Source organism: Dendrobates tinctorius, unplaced genomic scaffold (assembly GCF_039654945.1).
Source record: "Dendrobates tinctorius isolate UK_male_01 unplaced genomic scaffold, ASM3965494v1 ptg000012l, whole genome shotgun sequence".
NCBI lineage: Eukaryota > Metazoa > Chordata > Amphibia > Anura > Dendrobatidae > Dendrobates > Dendrobates tinctorius.
Genome location: NW_027361680.1, coordinates 17,798,187 through 17,821,663, shown reverse-complemented (window position 1 = coordinate 17,821,663; position 23,477 = coordinate 17,798,187). Strand labels below are relative to the sequence as shown.

Here is a 23,477-nt window from a genome sequence, read left to right as displayed (position 1 = left end):
CGGCTCAGCAGTCAGTATCACACAGGAGAGGATTAGAGACACGGCTCAGCAGTCAGTATCACACAGGGGAGGATTAGAGACACGGCTCAGCAGTCAGCATCATACAGGGGAGGATTAGATACACGGCTCAGCAGTAAGTATCACACAGGAGAGGATTAGATACACGGCTCAGGAGTCAGTATCACACAGGGGAGGATTAGATACACGGCTCAGCAGACAGTATCACACAGGGGAGGATTAGATACACGGCTCAGCAGTCAGTATCACACAGGGGAGGATTAGATACACGGCTCAGCAGACTATCAGACTATCACACGAGACAGTATTACAGATATGCCCACACTGGTGAAACTTCCAGGCCCCCCTACCCCAATTATACACTAGACTATGGGCTGTATATGTCACTGTCCTCCTCAGACAGCCATAAAAGCTGTCATAAAAGAGAAGGTGTCAGATTACCGGAGATCACTGGGGCTGTGAGTGAGGAGGCGGAGACAGAGCAGGAGGACTGTGGAGCAGGAAGCACAGTGCAGAAAGTGGAGCTCAGCAGATAGCACTGGGCTACAGTAAAATGGCACCCAGCCACACCTACAGCAGTGAATAGTGCAGCCCACAGGGGCGTGCCCAGTTCACTGCTAATGAGGCTGCAATGTTAGGGTGGTTTCACATTAGCGCTTTTTAAGCGCACGCACGGCCGGGGGTAGCTCCGCCCCCGAGCCGGCTCTCTGCCCGGCGTGCCCGCCCCTTGCTTGTAGCGCCGCCTCCTAGCGCACAGCGGCGCCTGCGATCGGCGCACCCTATCTTTAGCATAGTTTGATTTTGGTGCGCACGGCGCACCGTCAAAAGTGCGCAGCGCAGGTCAAAGCGCAACTAGCGCACGGCCTGCGCACGATCTGCGCACCCTATGCTAAAGATAGGGTGCGCCGATCGCAGGAGCCGCTGTGCGCTAGGAGGCGGAGCTACAAGCAAGGGGCGGGCACGCCAGGCAGAGCCGGCTCGGGGGCGGAGCTACCCCCGGCCGTGCGTGCGCTTAAAAAGCGCTAATGTGAAACCACCCTTAGAGATAAGGTCGGGAACCGACCACAGTCTCCCATGTCCAGGGACAGCCATATTTGCAGACTGTATGAGTCCTCCACAGATCTGCAAATCAAGATTTAAGCGCTCAGTGGCTACATTAAAACATTATTACAAACAAACCATAAATCCTAGTTAGTACAACATTTGCTGAAACAACATGTTTTGTTACTTACTCTTTTTTTTGCAAATTATATAAAATTGCGGCACTTTCCCTTTAAGTCGGCTGAAGCTGCTGATAGCGATGGATTCGGCCATCGGTCTAATAAGTATGGGGGTCCCAGCCGACCAATAGTTGGGAGAGATGTTGATAGTGAAGGTCTGAGTTCAGACTGCCAATCGCATTGTTCTCCTTGAGATAAGCCTTGTCCAACGTGTCAGTCGCCGACTTTCTCATAGAGAAGACGGGGCGCTCGGCCGAACAAGGTCTCCTGTGTACGGGACAGTCGGCTGAGATGGCAGTCACATGGCTGACAGTCCTCTAGTGTGTATGGCCAGCTTTATGTTACAGAAAAGTCTATCACAAGATGACCTACCTCATGGTCTCTACTCTGCAGGGTATCCCTCAAGCTCTGCAATACGCATTCTTGGTTGTGTGTTAGCTCATGAGCACTGTTAAGCTTATTCGTCAGCTGTTGCTGGGATTCCTGTAGTGTCTGCATTAAAGAAACCAGAATTAGTTACTGTGAAATACAATCAGAACTACCAACAATTGGCAATTAAATAGTTGATTGATAAATGACCAATAATAATCAAAATAATCCTTCTTTATCCATGTAAATTGCCTGCTCATTGCACATCTTCAACTAGAATAATGGACGGAGGTCATCACAAATTCACAGCAAGCCACTCTAAGCAAACCAATGCCTGATTCTAAATTATTAGTCAAATTACATCCAATGTAAGGGTAAAGCCACACAGTGCAGTTGTAATGCAGTTTTTAAGTAGTCCAAACCAAATGTATTTGACTGCATTTAGCTTTTGCATTAACAATCAAGGTTTAGACATGTGTTTCAGTGCATGACCCAAAGTTATTAGGTGAATTTAACGTTATCCAGTCAAACTCAATTCTCATTTTTGCACTTTTTTTACCCTTCTTCTAAAAGCCATAACACCTATTTCCTATTGCCGTAGTCATATACAGTGGGTACGGAAAGTATTCAGACCCCTTTAAATTTTTCACTATTTGTTTGATTGCAGCCTTTTGTTAACTTCAAAAAGTTCATTTTTTTCTCATTAATGTACACTCTGCACCCCACCTTAACTGAAAAAAAAAACCTGAAATGTAGAAATTTTTGCACATTTATTCAAAAAGAAAACGAAATATCACATGATCATAAGTATTCAGACCTTTTGCTCAGACACTCATATTTAAGTTACATGCTATCCATTTCCTTGTGACCCTCCTTGAGATGGTTCTACTCCTTTATTGGAGTCCAGCTGTGTTTAAACTGATAGGACTTGATTTGGAATGGCCCACACCTGTTTATATAAGACCTCACAGCTCACAATGCATGTCAGACCAAATGAGAATCATGAGTTCAAAGGAACTGGTCTAGGAGTTCAGAAACAGAATTGTGGCAAGGCACAGATCTGGCCAAGGTTATAAAAGAATTTCTGCTGTACTAAAGGTTCCTAAGAGCACAGTGGCCTCCATAATCATTAAATGGAAGAAATTTAGGACCACCAGAAATCTTCCTAGTCCTGGCTGTCCAGCCAAACTGAGCAAACGTGGGAGAAGAGCCTTGGTGAGAGAGGTAAAGAAGAACCCCAAGATCACTGTGGCTGAGCTCCAGAGATGCAGTAAGAAAATAGGATAAAATTTCACAAAGTCAACTATCACTGCAGCCCTCCATCAGTTGGGACATTATGGTAGAGTGGCCTGAAGAAAACAAGGAAACCTCTCACCAGTGCAAGACATATGAAAGCCCAGAGTTTGCTAAAAAACACAAGAACTCCCAGGCTATGAGAAATAAAGGGGGCTTCACACATAGCGATATCGCTAGCAATATAGCTAAAGCGTCACCGATTTTGTGACGCAGCAGCGATATTTCTAGCGATATCGCTACATGTGACACTTACCTCAGAACGGCTCCCCCACTGGCTATCGCTGATCGCGCGAGAACGTCCTGGGCCGTTTCTTGGCGGTGGCTTCCTGCTGGGCTTCCCGCTGGGGCCGACGAGCAACGCGTGGACGTGGGCGGAGGACGTCATCATCGCCGCGCCTGACAGGTAAGTAATGAATGCCGACTGCTGCTACATCGCTGGTGAGATCTGCCTGTTTGGCAGCTCACTAGCGACCATTTCGCGATCCACCAGCGATCCTGACCGGGTCGTATCGTTGTCAGGATTGCTGGTGCATCGCTAAATGTAACGGGGCCCTAAGATTCTCTGGTCTGATTAGACAAAGACAGACCTTATTGGTGATAATTCTAAGCGGTATTTGTGGAGAAATCCAGACACTGCTCATCACCTGCCCAAAACAATCCCAACAGTGAAACAAGGTGGTTGCAGCATCATGCTATGGGGGTATTTTTCAGCTGCAGGGACAGGACAACTGGTTGGCATTGAAGGAAACATGAATGTGGCCAAGTACAGAGATATCCTGGATGAAAACTCTTCCAGAGTGCTCTGGACCTCAAACTTGGCCGAAGATTCACCTTCCAACAAGAAAATGACCCCAAGTACACATCTAAAATAACAAAGGAATGGCTTCAGACAACTCTGTGACCATTCTTGACTGGCCCAGCCAGAGCCCTGACCTAAATCCAATTTAGCATCTCTGGAGAGACCTGAAAATGGCTGTCCACCAACGTTCATCATCCAATCTGATGGAACTGGAGAGCATCTGCAAGGAAGAATGGCAGAGAATCCCCAAATCCAGATGTGAAAAACTTGTTGCATTATTTCCAAGAAGACTCATGTCTGCACTAGCTCAAAAGGGTGCTTCTACTCAATACTGAGTGAAGGGTCTGAATACTTATGACTATAGATGAGCGACTTTGCCTTTTTTCGGGTCGAGTCGGGTTTCGTGAAACTCGACTTTCGCAAAAGTCGGGTTGAACAAAATCGGCCGATTATCGTGAAAAGTCGAAGGCCGACTGAAACACGAAACCCAATGCAAGTCAATGGGTAAGCAAAGTCGGCAGGGAGTGGAGGACAGGAAACACACCTACAGTGCCCTTTTGAATGCCAAAAACATCAATTCTTATTACTGATGCATTTCAACAAGAGATGAGCGACTTTGCCTTTTTTCGGGTCAAGTCGGGTTTCGTGAAACCCGACGTTCGCAAAAGTCGGGTCGAACGAAATTGGCCGATTATCGTGAAAAGTCGAAGGCCGACTGAAACACGAAACCCAATGCAAGTCAATGGGGAAGCAAAGTCGGCAGGGAGTGGAGGACAGGAAACACATCTACAGTGCCCTTTTGAATGCCAAAAATATCAATTCTTACTACTGAAGCATTTCAACCTTAATTTACTTCATTATACTAGTTACGCACTGAAAAATGGGGGTTATTTGGCGAAATTTGTGGGGGGGTAGGGCTGGCTCCAGGTTTTCATGTGCCCTGGGCCAAAGAGCGCCCCTTTAACACATAGCACAACTTATGATGCTCCGATACGGCAGAGAAATAGCGGTATAGTACAATGAAAAATACTTCACTTTTTACATCTCATGACTGATATCCATTTTAAATTCTCCAATAGCTCCAAAAACGGACAGTATATTACTCCATACAGTATTATGGCCACCGCATAGTGCGCTACACAGAGTAATGAGGCCCATATATTTCTCCATACAGAATCATTGGTCCCATATAATGTTCCATACAGTATATGATGAGCTCCACATAATGCTACAGTATATGTTGGTCCCCATGGATGAAGCTGCACTGTCTGATGGGCCCAAATAATGCTCCATATATAATGGGCCCCATTTCTAATGCTCTAGTGTATAATGGGCTCTGTAAATGCTGCTCCAGTGTCTGATGTTCACCTTTGGAATGCTCCAGTGAATGGTGGGCCCCATATATCATTCTCCAGAGTATAGTGCTCCCCAAAAATTGCTGTCCCAACATTGAAAACAATTTTAATAAGTCTCCTCAAATAAGTCTCCTCGCTAGGGAATCCCTGTACTAGTCTGGGCGTACAGACGTGATGTCATTGCACTCTCTGATCAGAATATCACTGTCAGGAAACACGGAAGACATCATGGCAGTGGAGCAGGGAGAGGTAAGTATTTCAACTTTGCAAGTGCTGTGATCCTGAGCAAGCAGGGGGGCCCACTCGTTGGCGACGGCACTGGCACAGGGCCCCTCATAGTACGGCGGTGTGTCTGATGGCGGGTGTGCACCCCCACTGTCAGAGACACTTGATTGCACTATGAGGGTCCCTGTGCCAGTGCCTGCGCCCAGGAGTCGGCCCACCCACTTGTCCAGGGCAACGGCACTCGCACGGTTGCGTGCGCTAGGTGGTGACCCCGGCCATGGGGAGGAGGCAGCCCAGTTAGGGAGGTTTACAAAATGGCATATGTTGATGTGGGACATTCACCTGCTGCTAAAGGCAAAATTGGTCAAGTCCCAGGAAGAGGAGGACCAAAGAAAGCCATTTTTCTGGCAACCTATGTGTCATCAGGGTAAGGTGTGACAAAATCCTTGGAAACCCATGCATGGTTCATTTTAATGAAGGTTAGATCATCCACATTTTGGGTTGACAGACGGGTCCTTTTTTCTGTCAGGATTGATCCAGCAGCACTGAAGACTCTTTCCGATAGCACACTTTCAGCTGGGCAAGCGAGCTCCTGTAAGGCATATTGTGCCAATTCAGGCCAGGTGTCCAGTTTAGCAGCCCAATAGTCAAATGGGAATGACCTGTGAGGGAGAACATCGATAGTCAAATGGGAATGACTTGTGAGGGAGAACATCGATATGGGACGAGAAGTAGTTTGTAACCATAGTTGACAAGTGCTGTCTCCTGTCACTTTCAATCGATGCAGTATTACCAGTCGTGTGAGCGGGACTTGAAAAATCAGTCCACAACATGGTCATGAAACCCCTGTCTCCAGCGCCACTTCTGATGTGTGCACCACCAACACCTCTTCCAAGCTGCCCCCGGCCCCTACGGCTCGTGTGAGAACCATCACCGCTGTTGTGTGCTGGGAATGCCTCAACCAACCGGTTTACCAGAGTTGCTTGTTTGTTAGCCAATATTAGGTCAAGGTTCTCCTGTGGCATGATGTTTTGGAATTTGCCTTTATAGCGTGGATCCAGGATGCTGGCCAACCAGTAGTCGTCATCGTTCATCATTTTGGCAATGAGGGGGTCCCTTTTTAGGATCTGCAAGGCATAATCTGACATGTTGGCCAATGTTCCCGGTGTGAATGATGCACTGCGAGTGCTGGGTGGAGGAGCACTTTCTGGCAAATCCACATCCCTCCAGTCACGCACAAACCCTGTACCAGACCTTGCCACGCCAACATTTTCTCTTGCCCCATGAGAAGCATCCTCCTCCCCTAAATAATCATCCCCATCATCATCCTCCTTCTCTTCTTCCTCCATCTCATCCAGGAGAGTTCCCGGAGCAGACAATGGCTGTCATCAAGGCTTCCCTCCTCCTCTTCCTCATCATCCTCGGCTGCAGACGCCTGCTCCTTAATGTGCGTCAAAGTTTGCATGAGCAGACGCATAAGTGGGATGCTCATGCTTATGATGGCGTCGTCTGTGCTTACCAGCCATGTGCATTCCTCAAAACACTGAAGGACTTTACAGAGGTCTTTCAGCTTCGACCACTGCACACCTGTCATCTCCATGTCTGCCCTCAAAGTGCCTGCCCGTGTATCCTCCCACAAATGCATTACGGCCTGCCTCTGTTCGCACAGCCGCTCAACCATGTGCAGGGTGGAGTTCCACCTTGTTGCAACGTCGATAATTAGGCAGTGCTTGGGAAGGTGGAGCAATCAATGCAGCTTCTGCATATGACTGGAGTGTACCGGCGGATGTGTGAGCACAGTCTTCGGACCTTCTGGAGCCGGCTTGTTAACTCCGGATAATTATTGAGGAAGCACTGCACCACCAGGTTCAAGGTGTGAGCCAAGCAAGGTATGTGTCTGAGTTTTGAAAGGGCTATGGCTGCCACAATATTCCGGCCATTATCACTAACTACCTTGGCTGCCTCAAGATGTAGACTGCCCAGCCATGACTCAGTTTGTCGCTGAAAGTAGTCGGCCAGTACCTCCGCGGTGTGTCTGTCGCCCAAACACATCATCTTCAACACAGCCTGCTGACGCTTTCCACTAGCTGATCGATAGGGGGACACCTCGTGTGCAACACTGGCAGCTGCGGATGGAGTGCTCGTGCGACTGCGTTCTGTGGATGAGCTTTCGCTTCTGGAGGAGGAGGGTCGAACGCCTACAGCCAACTGTTTCCTATACCATGGGCTAGGCAGCACTGTCCCACCACTACTGTCCCCTGTGGACCCTGCATCCACCACATCAACCCAGTGCGCAGTGATGGACACGTAACGGCCCTGGCCATGCCTACTGGACCATGCATCAGTTGTGAGGTGCACCTTTCCACTCACTGATTGCTTGAGTGCATGTACAATGCGGTCTTTCTCATGAAGGTGGAGGGCTGGGATGGCTTTGCGAGTAAAGAAGTGGTGACTGGGTAGATCATAGCATGGTACTGCGTAGGCCATGAGTTCGCGGAAGCTGCGCTTTCCACCAACCGATAGGGCATCATCTCTAACGAGATTAGTTTGGCAATGTGGGCATTCAAACCCAGTGTACGCAGATGAGAGGATGAGTACTTTGTTGTCCTACTCATAGTCTCTGGTAGGGTGAGCTGGACTTGAGAGCTGCATATGGTCGAACTAGCGGTGGACATGGCAGACTGAGAGAGGGTTGATGATGGTGATAGAGTTGGTGTTCTTTCTGATGGCCTAGATTCAGTCTTTCATTGCAATAACAGTGTGATTCCCTTAATGATTTGCCCTTGCAACGACAACTCAACATTTGCTGCTGGTGGTGTGCTAACCGGTGGGCTTACAGTGGGGGAAACAATGTAGTGTTGCTGACTACCTTCTTTGGGAGCAGTTGCACATGTGGTACGTGAGTTTTGGTAGTCCATCCACGCTTGCAAGTGCATGGTGGTTAAATGTCTTAGCATGCAACTGGTATTCAAATTTCTCAGATTTTTCCCTCGGCTAAAGGTCTTTGCGCACTTCTTACATATAACCTTTGCCTGTTCATTAGGATTTTGTTAAAAAACGTGCCACACTGCACTCTTCCTACTATGGAAGACATTTTGAGGCCTTGCACGCTGTGCTATTTTGACCGTCTGGCCAAGCTGTCCTGCAACTCTTTTGGTTTTTGTAACCTGTTTTTGAACTGCTCCGGGCCTGCCAGATAACAGCTATTGTGATGTCGATGCCCGCTGCGGATGCTCCTCCTCATCTTCTGAGCTATTGGCAGCGGCACCCTCTTCCCCCAATGGATGCCAATCTGGGTCAACAACTGGGTCATCCATCACCTCCTCTTCAATGTCATGTGCCCCTTCCTCTGTGTCGTGTATGGTGGTATAGTATGTGGGAAGGGGCACCTGAGTTTCATCAGGGTCAGATTCTGCCTCAGTACACTGCGAGGACAATGTCATAATAAGAGAAACTGGAGTGCACGGTGATAACAAGAAGGATACTTTTTTTATATAAAAATATAAATGTTTATTAATCATACAAAATATATAAATGAATATACCAAGTAGAATAGTGCACCAAGGAGCATATAAGCAAAGCACAAGGGCCACCCCTCTGGCAAAACAACCCTATTATAAGCAAATACTCAGGTCAAGTGACCAAAGAAAACATATATATATATATAGAGGAGGCAAGTCAGGAGGTTCCTGACATGGACCACAATACCGCTGAGTATTTGCTTATAATAGGGTTGTTTTGCCAGAGGGGTGGCCCTTGTGCTTTGCTTATATGCTCCTTGGTGCACTATTCTACTTGGTATATTCATTTATATATTTTGTATGATTAATAAACATTTATATTTTTATATAAAAAAAGTATCCTTCTTGTTATCACCGTGCACTCCAGTTTCTCTTATTATGACATAATTCTTTGGAGTTGGTGTAATTGGTTGCTGGGAGGCTCACCAGGTGGTGATGTCATCCCGTGCATTTCTATGCACACTGATTTTGTTTCTACTGCGAGGACAATGTAGTGCTCTGAGTGAATGTACCAGCAGAATCATCTATCAGTGGCTGTGCATCAGTGCATTCCATGTCAGATTCATCTTGGCCTGGGTAATTCACTTGTTAACTTGTTAACCCAGGCATGGTATGTGAAAACAGCTCCATGGAGTAATCTGTAGTCTGGCCTGCCGCATCCTTCAATTTTGGTTGGGGTGAAGAACACAAGGAAAGGTGTGGTTCATGACCATGAGCCTCCAATGACGACTCAGTGCTTTTATTTTTTAAAACTTCAGAAGTGGAGGCGATAGAGCTGGAGGCTGAGTCACCAATGTAAGCCAAAACTTGTTCTTGAAGCTCTGGCTTTAAAAGCGGTTTACCTACTCCCAGAAAAGGGAGCCTTCGAGGCCTTGTGGAGCCAGACGATGACACAGGCTCAACACCTCAACACCTCCTGCATTAGGTGCTATTTTGCTTTTGTCACTACCAGCAGATCCACCACCAACACCAACACCATCATTACCAGCTGCCAACCCCCGCCCACTTCCACAGACTCTGCCACCACACTTCCTCATTTTTGGGGAATATGTACCCAAAAAACCACCAACTATATGGTACTGTAAAACAAGGTACAAGGTGTATATACGAGTGGGGAGAATTTGAATCTCTCTAGACTTCAGGACACAGTTGGATTTTGTCAGGCCCTGTTTATATTACACCGCAATGTGACAGGCAGATTCTGGATGGTGTAAGAAAGGTGTATAGAGGACTGTGGAGAATTGGAATTTCTCTAGACTTCAGGACACAGTTGGATTCTGTCAGGCCCTGTTTATATTACACCGCAATGTGACAGGCAGATTCTGGATGGTGTAAGAAAGGTGTATAGAGGACTGAGGAGAATTGGAATCTCTCTAGACTTCAGGGCACAGTTGGATTCTGTCAGGCCCTGTTTATATTACACCGCAATGTGACAGGCAGATTCTGGATGGTGTAAGAAAGGTGTATAGAGGACTGTGGAGAATTGGAATCTCTCCAGACTTCAGGACAAAGTTGGATTCTGTCAGACCCTGTTTATATTACACCGCAATGTGACCGGCAGAAATTGCCTAGTGTATGACAAACTACAAGGTGTATATAGAATTGGGCAGAATTGGAATCTCCCTACACTGTGTTCCAAATTATTATGCAAATTGGATTTAAGTGTCATAAAGATGTTATTTTTTGTTTTTTCAAATAAACTCATAGCTGGTATTGTGTATCAGGGCTCTTTGGATCACTGAAATCAATCTCAAATGCCAGTGATAATTAGTTTACCAGGTAAGCTCAATTAAAGGAAAACTACTTAAGAATGATGTTCCACATTATTAAGCAGGACACAGGTTTCAAGGAATTTAGGAAATAAAAAGGATCTCTCTGCTGCTGAAAAGCATCAAATAGTGCAATGCCTTGGTCAAGAGATGAAAACATTAGATATTAGGGCAGTGAGAATATGGAATTCCTTGCCTGAGGAGGTGGTGATGGCGAACTCAGACGAGGGGTTCAAGAGAGGCCTGGATGTCTTTCTGGAGTGTAACAATATTGTATCAGTTATTAGGTTCTTTAGAAGGATGTAGATCTGAAGATTTATTCTGACGGAATATAGGCTGAACTGGATGGACAAATGTCTTTTTTCGGCCTTGCTAACTATTTTACTATGGGCAGGAGAATACATATATGAGTTAAACTGCAGCATCGCTACAGTCTGCCTGAAATATATGCAGACTGAAGTGACGCTGCAGGTTAAAACTCATATGTGTATTCACCTGCCCAGGTGTGATAAATAGTTATGATACAAGGCCAGGGTATTGTACATATGACGTGTATTTTCTCCATCATCTCCTCAGTTTATTCAACACACATTGAATAGAGGATGTGGTTAATTACAAGGTATATCTAGAATCCCCTGGCCTTGTCTCACAATAAGTGAATTGATGATGGTAAAAACACACCACCCTCAATTAACTTTTTATGATACCTGGCAAGGTAACAATAGATATGCCTTGCACTCCACACCATCCTCTATTCAGTCTGTGCAATATTAGCATACTGAAGAGACTGGTGGGGAAAATACAAGCCATATATTTGTGCTTTTGACTACACATATCTCCAGGAATGGACCAAGAAACATGTGTCACTACAAAGGAGCTATGTGTGGGCAAAAACGCAAAGTGTACGGCGCAGTGTGTGTACGGCGCAGTGTGTGGAGGCGGCAATAGACACATTAATCAAAACGTATTAGGTGAAAGAAGAATTGCACATTAATTTAAAAAAAAAAATTATTGTGAAGGACGTTTGGGGGAAGATGGTGGCACTTTGGGGATGTGGAGAGACGAAGAACGGCTGAAAGGCGAGGAAGGGGTTCTAGGGGAAGGGGCGACAAACGTAGTGGGGGAAGGGAGCTCAGGGATGGAACTGGAGGCAGGGTGAGACACATTAGGAGAGGGGGGAGAGACAAACAAAGTCTTTTGTTTTATATTCTTCTTGGGTGCAGGAGTCTCCTGCCTGGACCTACTCCCACTGTGTGACCGCCTTACAGTGCTTGACCGCCTTGAGCTGGTGGACCGTGGCCTTGATTGGTAAAAGAGGGAACGTGGGTCACCCCTCTGATGCTCGGTGGTGGTGGTGGCGGTGCTCCTAGGAGGAGAAGTAGTGGCGGTGCTCCTAGAAGGAGAAGTGGTGGTGATGCTCCTAGAAGGAGAAGTGGTGGTGGTGCTCATAGGAGGAGAAGTGATGGCGGTGCTCCTAGGAGGAGAAATGGTGGCGGTGCTCCTATGAGAATGAGTAGTGGTGGCGGTGCTCCTAAACGGAGAAGTGGTGGCGGTGCTCCTACAATGATGAGGAGTGGTGACGCTGCTCCTAGAATGAAAAGGAGTGGTGGCGGTGCTCCTAGAAGGAGGAGAAGTGGTGGCTGTGCTCCTACAATGATGAGGAGTGGTGACGGTGCTCCTAGAATGATGAGGAGTGGTGGCGGTGCTCCTAGACGGAGAAGTGGTGGCGGTGCTCCGAATAGGTGGCTGTGGTCCAAGCAGGTGTTGCGGTGGCGGTGCTCCAAGATGATCGACCGGTGGCGGTGGTGGTGCTCCAGACAAGAGCAGCGCTTGCCATGGTGGTGGTTGGGGTGGAGTTTCCAGCAGCACTCGGCATTGGTGTGGTGTAGTGGTGTCCGGCTTCGCTTGGAATGCAGGTGGCCGTACAGTGGTATGCAGCAGAAGTCGGTAGTGAAGTGTAGCGAGTCAGTGGTGGCACAGTTGGAAATGACACCACTGACTGCTGCACATACTGATTCTACTGCATAGCCTGCAAGTAAGCAGTGTTGCAGGCCTGCAACACATTCAGCTGTTGCTCAGGACTAAGGTGTTCCGCCATGCCCCGTTCAATTTTACTGAAAAAATGGTGCGCTGGGCTGTTGAGGTCGGCCTCCAGACGGTCAAGGCGACAGAGTGGAAGCGGTGTTCCATGTGGGTAAAACCGCATTCCATGAGTGAAAAAACGCTTTCCACTCTGTCTGACAGCACCTTGAGGCTGGCATGAAAGGCCTCGCTCAAGTGCATGAACTTGGGCATGACATTCCTGTCCGAGTCCCTCTGCCGCTGGCGGGAAGTGTCCGCATAACCAGTGGCAGAGACCTGGGACAGGGGAACACCTGACTGACCAGCTTCCTGGTCACCAGCTGTCCGTGTTGCTGACCTGCAAGCTGATTCCTGGCTGTCGGATGGCTGGGACGGGTCCGAGGTCATCCGATGAAGGACCACTCCAGGGACAGGTTGCAGGGTGCTGCTCTAGGTGCTGTGAAAAGAAAAGAAAAACATTAGTATCATGTATTTACAAGCGCCAACTGCTGTGGAATAAAAAAGCATAGATTTAAAAAAAAAAAAAACGTACACTCTGGTGGAAAGGACCGGTCTTAGGAACGCCAACTCGCGATGATAGCGGTATTTTGTTCTGGTCCTTGCCGCTGAACCACTGCGAACCTGTCCCTCAGCACGAACATCAGTGTTGAAGCAGTCCTTCATCGAGCGCCAACGTGTGCGGACTTTGTTCACTGTTGGAAAAACAAAGAAAAAACGTTATACAATGCACTGATGGCAGCATCTGTATCATCACACACACGTGAGTGAACTTGGCAAACAATCAATGCGGCATCACAAAATAATTCAATAGACAATGCAGTCACTGTTGATTCTGATGACAATGTTGTGTTTCGTGCTAAAATATATCTAGCAAGAAACACAACAGTGTCATCAGGAACAAGTCAAAGCAGGAACAATACAGCAATACAATACACAATGCAGTCACTGTTGATCCTGATGACACTGTTGTGTTTGCTGCTAGAATATATCTAGAAGTAAACACAACAGTGTCATCAGGACCAAGAGTCAATGCGGCACAATACAGTAATACAATAGACAATAAATTAAAAACATATGTGACATGCACACAAGTGAACAGGTCGGTTGGACAATGTTCACACCACCCAAAGACTGAAATACAAACAAACAAAAAACAGTATGACAAACGTGGAAAAATACTCTATTCAGTCACATGTGTTTTTAATCTATTAGTTTCTTGCTTAGGCAAGGTTTGGGAGTGGCATAGTATACCTTTTTTGCAAAACACATATCAACTAAATACCCTGTTTTTGTTATCTTTTTACTAGCACTTGCTGACTACTGTTATACATTTTTTACAACAGAGTATTTTTGCACGTTTGTCTTAGTGTGTTTTTTGTTTGTGGTTCAGATTTTGGGTGGTGTGAACATTGTCCAACCGACCTGTTCACTTGTGTGCATGTCACATGTGTTTTAATCTATTAGTTTCTTGCTTAGGCAAGGTTTGGGAGAATCCCACCCCTCTCTTGTGTGACATGCACATAAAGAGCCATCTTTCACAGCGTGCCCACACCAGGAAGCGCCTTTCTGCATCCTGCTCATGTAGGTACTGTTCACATGATCAGGTTTAAAATACATTAGATAGGAATGCTCCGAGATGGGTTATCGTGACGTTGGTGGAGTGGCTTAGTATACTTTTTTTGCAAAACACATATCAACTAAATACCCTGTTTTTGTTATCTTTTTACTAGCACTTGCTGACTACTGTTATATATTTTTTACAACAGAATATTTTTGCACGTTTGTCATACTGTGTTTTTTGTTTGAGTTTCAATACAATAGATAATGCAGTCACTGTTGATACTGATAACACTGTTGTGTTTCCTGCTAGAATATATCTAGCAGGAACCACAACAGTGTCATCAGGAACAAGAGTCAAAGCAGGAACAATACAGCAATACAATACACAATGCAGTCACTGTTGATCCTGATGACACTTGTTTCCTGCTAGAATATATCTAGCAGGAAACACAACAGTGTCATCAGGAACAAGAGTCAAAGCAAGAACAATACAGCAATACAATACACAATGCAGTCACTGTTGATCTTGATGATACTGTTGTGTTTCCTGCTAGAATATATCTAGCAGGAACCACAACAGTGTCATCAGGAACAAGAGTCAAAGCAGGAACAATACAGCAATACAATACACAATGCAGTCACTGTTGATCCTGATGACACTTGTTTCCTGCTAGAATATATCTAGCAGGAAACACAACAGTGTCATCAGGAACAAGAGTCAAAGCAAGAACAATACAGCAATACAATACACAATGCAGTCACTGTTGATCTTGATGATACTGTTGTGTTTCCTGCTAGAATATATCTAGCAGGAAACACAAAAGTGTCATCAGGAACAAGAGTCAATGCGGCACAATACAGCAATACAATAGACAATGCAGTCACTGTTGATACTGATAACACTGTTGTGTTTCCTGCTAGAATATATCTAGCAGGAAACACAACAGTGTCATTAGGAACAAGAGTCAAAGCAGGAACAATACAGCAATACAATAGACAATGCAGTCACTGTTGATCCTGATGACACTGTTGTGTTTCCTGCTACAATATATCTAGAAGGAAACACAACAGTGTCATCAGGAACAAGAGTCAAAGCAGGAACAATACAGCAATACAATACACAATGCAGTCACTGTTGATCCTGATGACACTGTTGTGTTTCCTGCTACAATATATCTAGAAGGAAACACAACAGTGTCATCAGGAACAAGAGTCAATGCAGCACAATACAATAGATACTGATAACACTGTTGAGTTTCCTGCTAGAATATATCTAGAAGAGCCTGGAGAGCGGCAAGACAGGTACAAGACAAGGCTAGAACAAAGACACAGAGACTAAAATATTCTGCCTTCTGGAGGGCAGAGCAGACAGGCACAGATACAGGACTAGGAGTCAAGCCTACAGAGAAAGCAAAACACAGGACAGGACCTGGCAACTCACTAGCAAGCATTAACTGAATGAAGGCATTGCACAGGCAGCTTCCACCTGGTGGAGCTGCCCTAAATACTAGAGGCCTCTAGGAAATTGGCCGGGAGCACATTAGGCAGGTGCATACTGATTCCATAAGAACCAGAGTGCCGGCTCCGCCCCCCTATGCACACAGCCACAAAGCATGCAGAGAGTAGACAGGAAGCAAGAGGAACACAGCATGGAGCCGGAAGCAGACAGAACTCACAGTATGGCCTGGAGCAGGGAGTAAGTTGGTGTGTGGGGGCAGGGAGGCCATGCAGTGATGCCGACAGGGTTGTTACAGTACTCCCTTGTTGTGAGCTTATTTTCGAGTTTGCCTCTGGCTTCTGGTGAGGGTTATGGAGCTGGCTGTTCTGACAGAGGAGTAGTGAGTTCTCTATCTGGACTCCCTCTGTTGGTGAAGGGAGGTAATGAAGCTGATCTAAATGGCAGACACCGGCCACCTGAGGAAGAGGACTGCGATTGGACATCAGGAGTTTCTGATTGGATTTAAGGCAGCCGACTCCCTAGTTTCTTGCTGGTGATTTTTCCTGACTGTGGCTCCTGGTTTCCAGTTTGGTTCCTGCCTTCCTAAAACTAAGTTTTCTCTGTGATTGTTCATATGAGTTTTTGTCTGGTTTACTTCGTTTTTGTGTTCAGCCAGCCCTGACTGGGACTGGGCTGAATCCCCATTTTGTCTCTGATCAGTTGATCTCTTTTGCTCTGTCTTCAGAATATACCTGAGTGCTGATATAGTGATTTGAAGTCTAGCGACTTCAGGGCCTTTTTCTATCAGACATGTTGGACATTCTTTTTGGCTGGGTTTTTTGCGTGATTGCAGACAGCAGCTTTTCTTTCCTGTCCTTTCTAGTTAGCGAGGGCCCCATCGTTTGCTCAGCCTATCTTTCTACCTGTGCCTGTGTTTTCATCTTGTTTCACTGACAATACATGTTGGGGGCTGTCTATTGCTTTGGGGTCTGCTCTGGGGCAGTTAAGGTTTTCCCTTTATTTCTTTGGGCTTATTTAGTTCTCTGGCCGTGACGAGGCGTCTAGGACCACCGTGGGAGCGCTCCACAGCTGCTGCTGGTTGTTGTGGATAGGATCGGGGGTCTGCGGTCCGCTGGTTGCCGGCCTCTCCGGTTTTCTGGGCTTGTCTTGCTTTTTGTTTTTTCCTCCTCGGTGACTCATTCATAACAGAGTCAACAGCCATACCGCAGATTCTAGGATACTCAAAAGCAGGAGAAAATTGTAAAAAATTTTTTTTTTTTATATGTATATTTTCTCCTCTTTTTCTCTGGGGCCGTAGGAGGATTCTTTTTTTTTTCTTTTTCTCCTTGATGGAGACTAAGCAATTGTCTGATCCTGTGGAGCAGCTCGCTGCTGAAGTGCGGGGAATTTCCGCCTATCTCACTCATTCACATGCTGTTGAACCCAGGTTCCCTGCTCCTGATGTTTTCTGGGGATCGGTCTAAATTTTTGAATTTTAAGAATAATTGTAAATTATTTCTTGCCTTGAAGCCTAACTCATCGGGGAGCTCTGCGCAGCAGGTTAAAATTGTCATCTCCTTGCTGCGCGGCGATCCCCAGGATTGGGCGTTTTCTTTGACACCGGAGGATCCTGTTTTGACTAATGTGGATGCATTTTTTCAAGCCTTGGGGTTGTTATATGATAAACCTAATGCTATTGACCAAGCTGAGAGCGCCCTATGGGCATTGAACCAAGGTCAGGATCCTGCAGAGTTATACTGTCAGAAATTCCGAAAGTGGGCGGTCCTTACTACATGGAATGATAGTGCATTGGCAGCTCTCTTTCGGAAGGGTTTGTCTGAGACTTTAAAAGATACTATGGTGGGATTTCCTGTTCCCTCTGGTCTTGACGATTCTATGTCATTAGCCATTCCAAGTTGATTGGCGTTTACGTGAACGCAAGACTACACGGGAGGTGCTGCCACATTTTGAACAAATGTCTGAATCTATGCAATGTGATGGAGTTTTGTCTAGGGCGCAACGTCAGGAGTTTAGAAGGCGTAATAAGCTGTGTTTTTTCTGTGGAGATGCCTCTCATGTTATTTCTGTCTGCCCTAAACAAGAGAAACGTTTTGCACACACATTTGCTGTGGGTGGTGTACAACCTAAGTTTCTTTTGGCAACTACTCTAATCTGCTCCTTATCCACATTTTCCGCGAAGACTTTTGTGGATTCAGGAGTGGCCTTGAATCTAATGGACTTGGATTTTGCTAAACGTTGTGGTTTTCCTATGACACCTCTGCGTACGCCTATTCCTTTGAGGGGTATTGATGCTACTCCTTTGGCGAAGAATAAACCTCAGTTTTGGACCCAGGTGATAATGCGGGTCTCCCCAGAACACCAAGAAAATTGCAGATTTTTGGTGTTGCATAATTTACATGATACCATTGTTCTGGGTTTTCCCTGGTTGCAAATCCATAATCCAGTTTTGGATTGGAAATCTGTGTCTGTGGTGAGTTGGGGTTGTCGGTGTGCTCTTGGTGACACTCCTGTTTTCTTCACCTCTCCCCAGTCGCATGATGTTCCTGACTATTTGGCTGATTTTTAAGATGTATTTAGTGAGAGTAAGTCTGCGTCTTTGCCTCCTCATAGGAGTTATGACTGTGCAATTGAGTTGAGACCTGGGTGTAAATTTCCCAAGGGTCGACTTTTCAATTTATCTGAACCCGAACACGAGGCTATGCGATCTTATATTAAGGAGTCGTTGGAGAAGGGTCATATTAGACCATCCTCTTCGCCCTTAGGTGCTGGGGTTTTTTTTCGTGGCCAAGAAAGATGGTTCATTAAGGCCTTGTATTGACTATCGTTCCCTCAACAAAATTACGGTTAAATTTCAGTATCCGTTACCCCTGATTTCTGATTTATTCTCCAGAGTTAAAGGTGCTTGCTGGTTTACTAAGCTTGACCTCAGGGGGGCGTATAATCTTATTCGCAGCAAGCATGGGGATGAATGGAAGGCAGCGTTTAATACTCTGGAGGCACATTTTGAGCACCTGGTGATGCCTTTTGGGCTCACTAATGCCCCTTCTGTCTTCCAATCCTTCATGAATGATATTTTCCGGGACTTTGTGGATAAGTTTTTGATCATCTATCTGGATGATATTTTGATCTTTTCCAAGATTGGGATTCTCATGTGGAACATGTTCGGACTGTGTTCCGGATTTTGAGGGAGAATTCCTTGTAAGTTAAGGGATCGAAGTGCCTTTTTGGTGTACAGAGGATTTCATTTTTGGGATTTATTTTGTCTCCGTCAACTATTGAAATGGACCCGGCCAAGGTACAGGCCATTTATGATTGGGTTCAACCCACTTCTTTGAAGGCTCTCCAGAAGTTTTTGGGTTTTGCTAATTTTTATCGTAAATTTATAGCTAATTTTTCTGGTATTGCTAAACCACTGATTGATTTAACTAAGAAGGGTGCTGATGTGCTGAATTGGTCTTCAGAGGCTGTTTCGGCCTTTCAGGAGCTGAAGCGGAGGTTCACTTCTGCTCCGGTTTTGCGGCAACCTGATGTCTCACTTCTTTTTCAGGTGGAGGTAGACGCTTCAGAGATTGGTGCAGGAGCTGTTTTGTCCCAAAAAGATCCGGTGACGTCTAAAATGAATCCCTGTGCCTTCTTTTCCCGAAAGTTCTCCCCAACTGAACGCAACTATGATGTGGGGAATCGGGAATTTTTAGCCATGAAATGGGCATTTGAGGAGTGGAGACATTGGTTGGAGGGAGCTAGACATCAAGTTGTGGTCCTCACTGACCACAAGAATTTGATTTACCTTGAGTCGGCAAAACGCTTGAATCCTAGACAGGCTAGGTGGGCCTTGTTTTTTACGCGTTTTGATTTTGTGGTCTCCTTTCTTCCAGGCACTAAGAATGTCAAGGCAGACGCTCTTTCTAGGAGTTTCTTTGCTGATTCTCCTATTGTGACCAAGCCTACTACCATCCTAGGTGAGGGGGTAGTTCTTTCTGCCATCTCGCCCGATTTGAGACGTGCTCTGGAAGAATTCCAGGAGGACAAACCTGAGCGTTGTCCTATGGGAAAATTGTATGTTCCTGACCAGTGGAGGAAGAGAGTGATGTCTGAAGTTCATTGCTCTGCATTGGCTGGTCATCCAGGTATTTTTGGTACCAGAGATTTGGTGAGTCGGTCTTTTTGGTGGCCCGCCTTATCTCGTGATGTCAGGAATTTTGTGCAGTCCTGTGGGACTTGTTCCCGGTCTAAACCCTGTTCTCGCTCTAGTGTGTTGTTGATGCCCTTGCCGGTGCCTAAGAGGCCATGGACCCATATTTCAATGGATTTTATTTCTGATCTTCCTGTCTCTCAGAGAATGACTGTTATCTGGGTGATTTGTGATAGATTCTCTAAGATGGTCCATCTTGTACCACTCCCAAAGTTGCCATCTTCCTCAGAGTTGGTACCCTTGTTTTTACAACAGGTGGTTCGGTTGCATGGGATTCCTGAGAACATTGTATCGGACAGAGGAGTTCGGTTTGTTTCCAGATTCTGGAAAGCCTTTTGTTCCAAGCTGGGAATTCAGTTGTCCTTCTCCTCTGCGTTTCATCTTCAGACCAATGGGCAGACGGAAAGAACAAACCAGACTTTGGAGCCCTATTTGAGATGTTTTATATCTGCTGATCAGGATGATTGGGTTTCATTTTTGCCCTTGGCCGAATTCGCTTTAAATAATAGAGCTAGTTCTGCCACCTTGATGTGACCCTTTTTCTGTAACTTTGGGTTTCATCCTCGATTTTCTTCAGGGCAAGTGGAATCTTCAGCCTGCCCAGGTGTTGACACTGTGGTAGAGAGAATGCAGCAGATTTGGGACCAAGTAGTGGATAAGTTGTCTCTCTCCCAGGAAAAGGCCCAGCGGTTTTCTAACCGGCATAGGACCATTGGTCCCCGGTTTAAAGTGGGTGATATGGTTTGGTTGTCATCAAAGAATATCTCTATGAAGGTGGCTTCTCCAAAGTTCAAGCCAAGATTTATTGGACCTTACAAGATTTTGGAGATTCTTAATCCGGTTTCTTTTCGATTGGCTCTTCCTGTTACGTTTAAGATCCATAACGTGTTTCATAAGTCGCTGTTGAAGAGATATGTTGAGCCAGTAGTTCCTATGGCTGCACCTCCTGACCCTGTACTGGTTGAAGGTAATGTGGAATATGAGGTAGAGAAAATACTGGATTCTCATCTGGCTAGACAGAGACTCCAGTATTTGGTCAAGTGGAAGGGTTATGGCCAGGAGGACAATTCTTGGGTCTCTGCCTCTGATATTCATGCCGATAGATTGGTTCGCGCTTTTCATCGGGCCCATCCTGATCGGCCCGGTAGCGTGGATGAGGGTTTGGTGACACCTCCTCAAGGGGGGGGTACTGTTGTGAGCTTATTTTCGGGTTTGCATCTGGCTTCTGGTGAGGGTTATGGAGCTGGCTGTGCTGACAGAGGAGTAAGTGAGTTCTCTATCTGGACTCCCTCTGCTGGTGAAGGGAGGTAATGAAGCTGATCTAAATGGCAGAGACCGGCCACCTGAGGAAGAGGACTGCGATTGGACATCAGGAGTTCCTGATTGGATTTAAGGCAGCCGACTCCCTAGTTTCTTGCTGATGATTTTTCCTGACTGTGGCTCCTGGTTTCCAGTTTGGTTCCTGCCTTCCTAAAGCTGTTTTCTCTGCTATTGTTCATATGAGTTTTTGTCTGGTTTACTTAGTTTTTGTGTTCAGCCAGCCCTGGCTGGGACTGGGCTGAATCCCCATTTTGTCTCTGATCAGTTGATCTCTTTTGCTCTGTCTTCAGAATATACCTGAATGCTGATATAGTGATTTGAAGTCTAGCGACTTCAGGGCCTTTTTCTATCAGACGTGTTGGACATTCTTTTTGGCTGGGTTTTTTTGCATGATTGCAGACAGCAGCTTTTCTTTCCTGTCCTTTCTAGTTAGCGAGGGCCCCATCATTTGCTCAGCCTATCTTTCTACCTGTGTCTGTGTTTTCATCTTGTTTCACCGACAATACATGTTGGGGGCTGTCTATTGCTTTGGGGTCTGCTCTGGGGCAGTTTAGTTTTTCCCTTTATTTCTTTAGGCTTATTTAGTTCTCCGGCCATGATGAGGCATCTAGGACCACCGTGGGCACGCTCCATGGCTGCTGCTGGTTGTTGTGGATAGGATCGGGGGTCTGCGGTCCGCTGGTTGCCGGCCTGTCCGGTTTTCTGGGCTTGGCTTGCTTTTTGTTTTTTCCTCCTCTGTGACTCATTCATAACAATCCCCCCTTTACGGGGGTTTCCTCACAAGTTTCACCCATCTGGAGCGCCTCTCGGATCTAGAAAGGGAAGAGTTTGCAGGAGTAGCTGGACTAGGCACATCAAAGGCTTTACGGAAGGACACCAAGAAGGCCTCTATGTCCGTGACTATAGGATCCCCTGCTTCCCAGAGGGGACTGATCCATATCAACGCATCTCCTGTTAGGTAGGATATTATCCCACCTGGACCCAATCAGAGGGGAAACAGGCTGCATTCTACTCGATGTACTGCAAGCACTGCTCCAGGAACCCTTGGCACACCTTAGGATTCCCATAGAATGTAGGCGGATCTGTAGGATCGAGCTTCTCATAAGCCAGGAGTTGGATAAAAATAGCATTGGAGACAATGATTTGGTCTGGTGAATCGATTATCTGAACCACCCTTGGTGGAACAAATTCTCCTGGTTGCTCATACGGGCAAGAAAAAAGTTCATCATGCTCTGAGAGCGCAAGGACATGGGACTCAGCGGGGACCATGACCTGAGCAAGCTGTCACATTCGCGCCTTGGCAGATTGGCGCAAGCGAGGGGGTTGTGGCTCCACTGTGCCACAAACCAGACTACCCTGGAAGCGGCGTGACTAAGACAGGTACCTTGGTCTTCACTGGAGCCTCTGAAGGTGAGGTCAGGCTTGTGCGGCAGATAGTTGCCAGATGCCACTCCAGGGCGGTGTCTGGCAGTGGTTGCTGATTCCACTGGGGAAGAGAACGCTAGGACAGGTGCGACTGACAGACAGGCAGGTGAGCACGGCTGGTACTCTGGCAGGAGGGCACGGCTGAGACACTGGCAGGCGGGCACGGCTGAGACACTGGCAGGCGGGCACGGCTGAGACACTGGCAGGCGGGCACGGCTGAGACACTGGCAGGCGGACACGGCTGAGACACTGGCAGGTGGGCACGGTTGACTGGGAAGGCACAGGGACACAGACAGGATGGAGTGGTGTATGGAATAGGTAGAGACCTGTTCACACAGAGGTTGCAGGTACTGGTACAGAAAGGATGGGAATATAGATGGGTATGAAGGAACAGGTTTGGACCTGTTCACACTGGAGAAGAATCACAAGGCTGCGGAGAGGAGCTGCAGTTAGCAGCAAGAGGTTCTGCAGCAGAACAAAGCAGAGCGGGTCTGATGATGATGTCTGAAAAAGAACAAAAACTTTTACACATTTACAGATGCAGCAGCTATACTTACCCAAAGGCAGGAAGATACTCACCTCACGCTCTGCTTGGGCCAGTTCTTGCTGGGATGGTGAGTATTATGATCCAGAAGACATGCTGCAATTTAAAAAAGACATTAGTACATAATACATTTGAAAGGAGAGGCAGACATTAGGTTTAAGAATACTCACATTCTTGTTGATGCAGATTGCAGGCTGTGTCTTGCAGGCTGTGTCTTCCAGGCTGTCTGTAGAGTAGTGGTTTGGCACTGCAGACACCTTCTTTTATCTACACTACTCCCAAACAATGTTGCTTGTGTAGGGGGTGGTTTAAACAAGTGTCTA

The 23,477-nt window shown here is 46.5% G+C and overlaps 1 protein-coding gene across 1 annotated transcript in view; it reads right to left on the bottom strand.

The window, feature by feature from the left end:
• The window catches only part of LOC141066950 (myomegalin-like), a 397,502-nt gene that overhangs the window by 306,591 nt on the left and 67,434 nt on the right, over positions 1-23,477 (bottom strand). Inside the window, exon 4 of the mRNA XM_073558018.1 lies at positions 1,611-1,730. Within this exon, the coding sequence (XP_073414119.1) occupies positions 1,611-1,730 (120 nt within the window). The remainder of the gene's footprint in view (positions 1-1,610; positions 1,731-23,477) is intronic.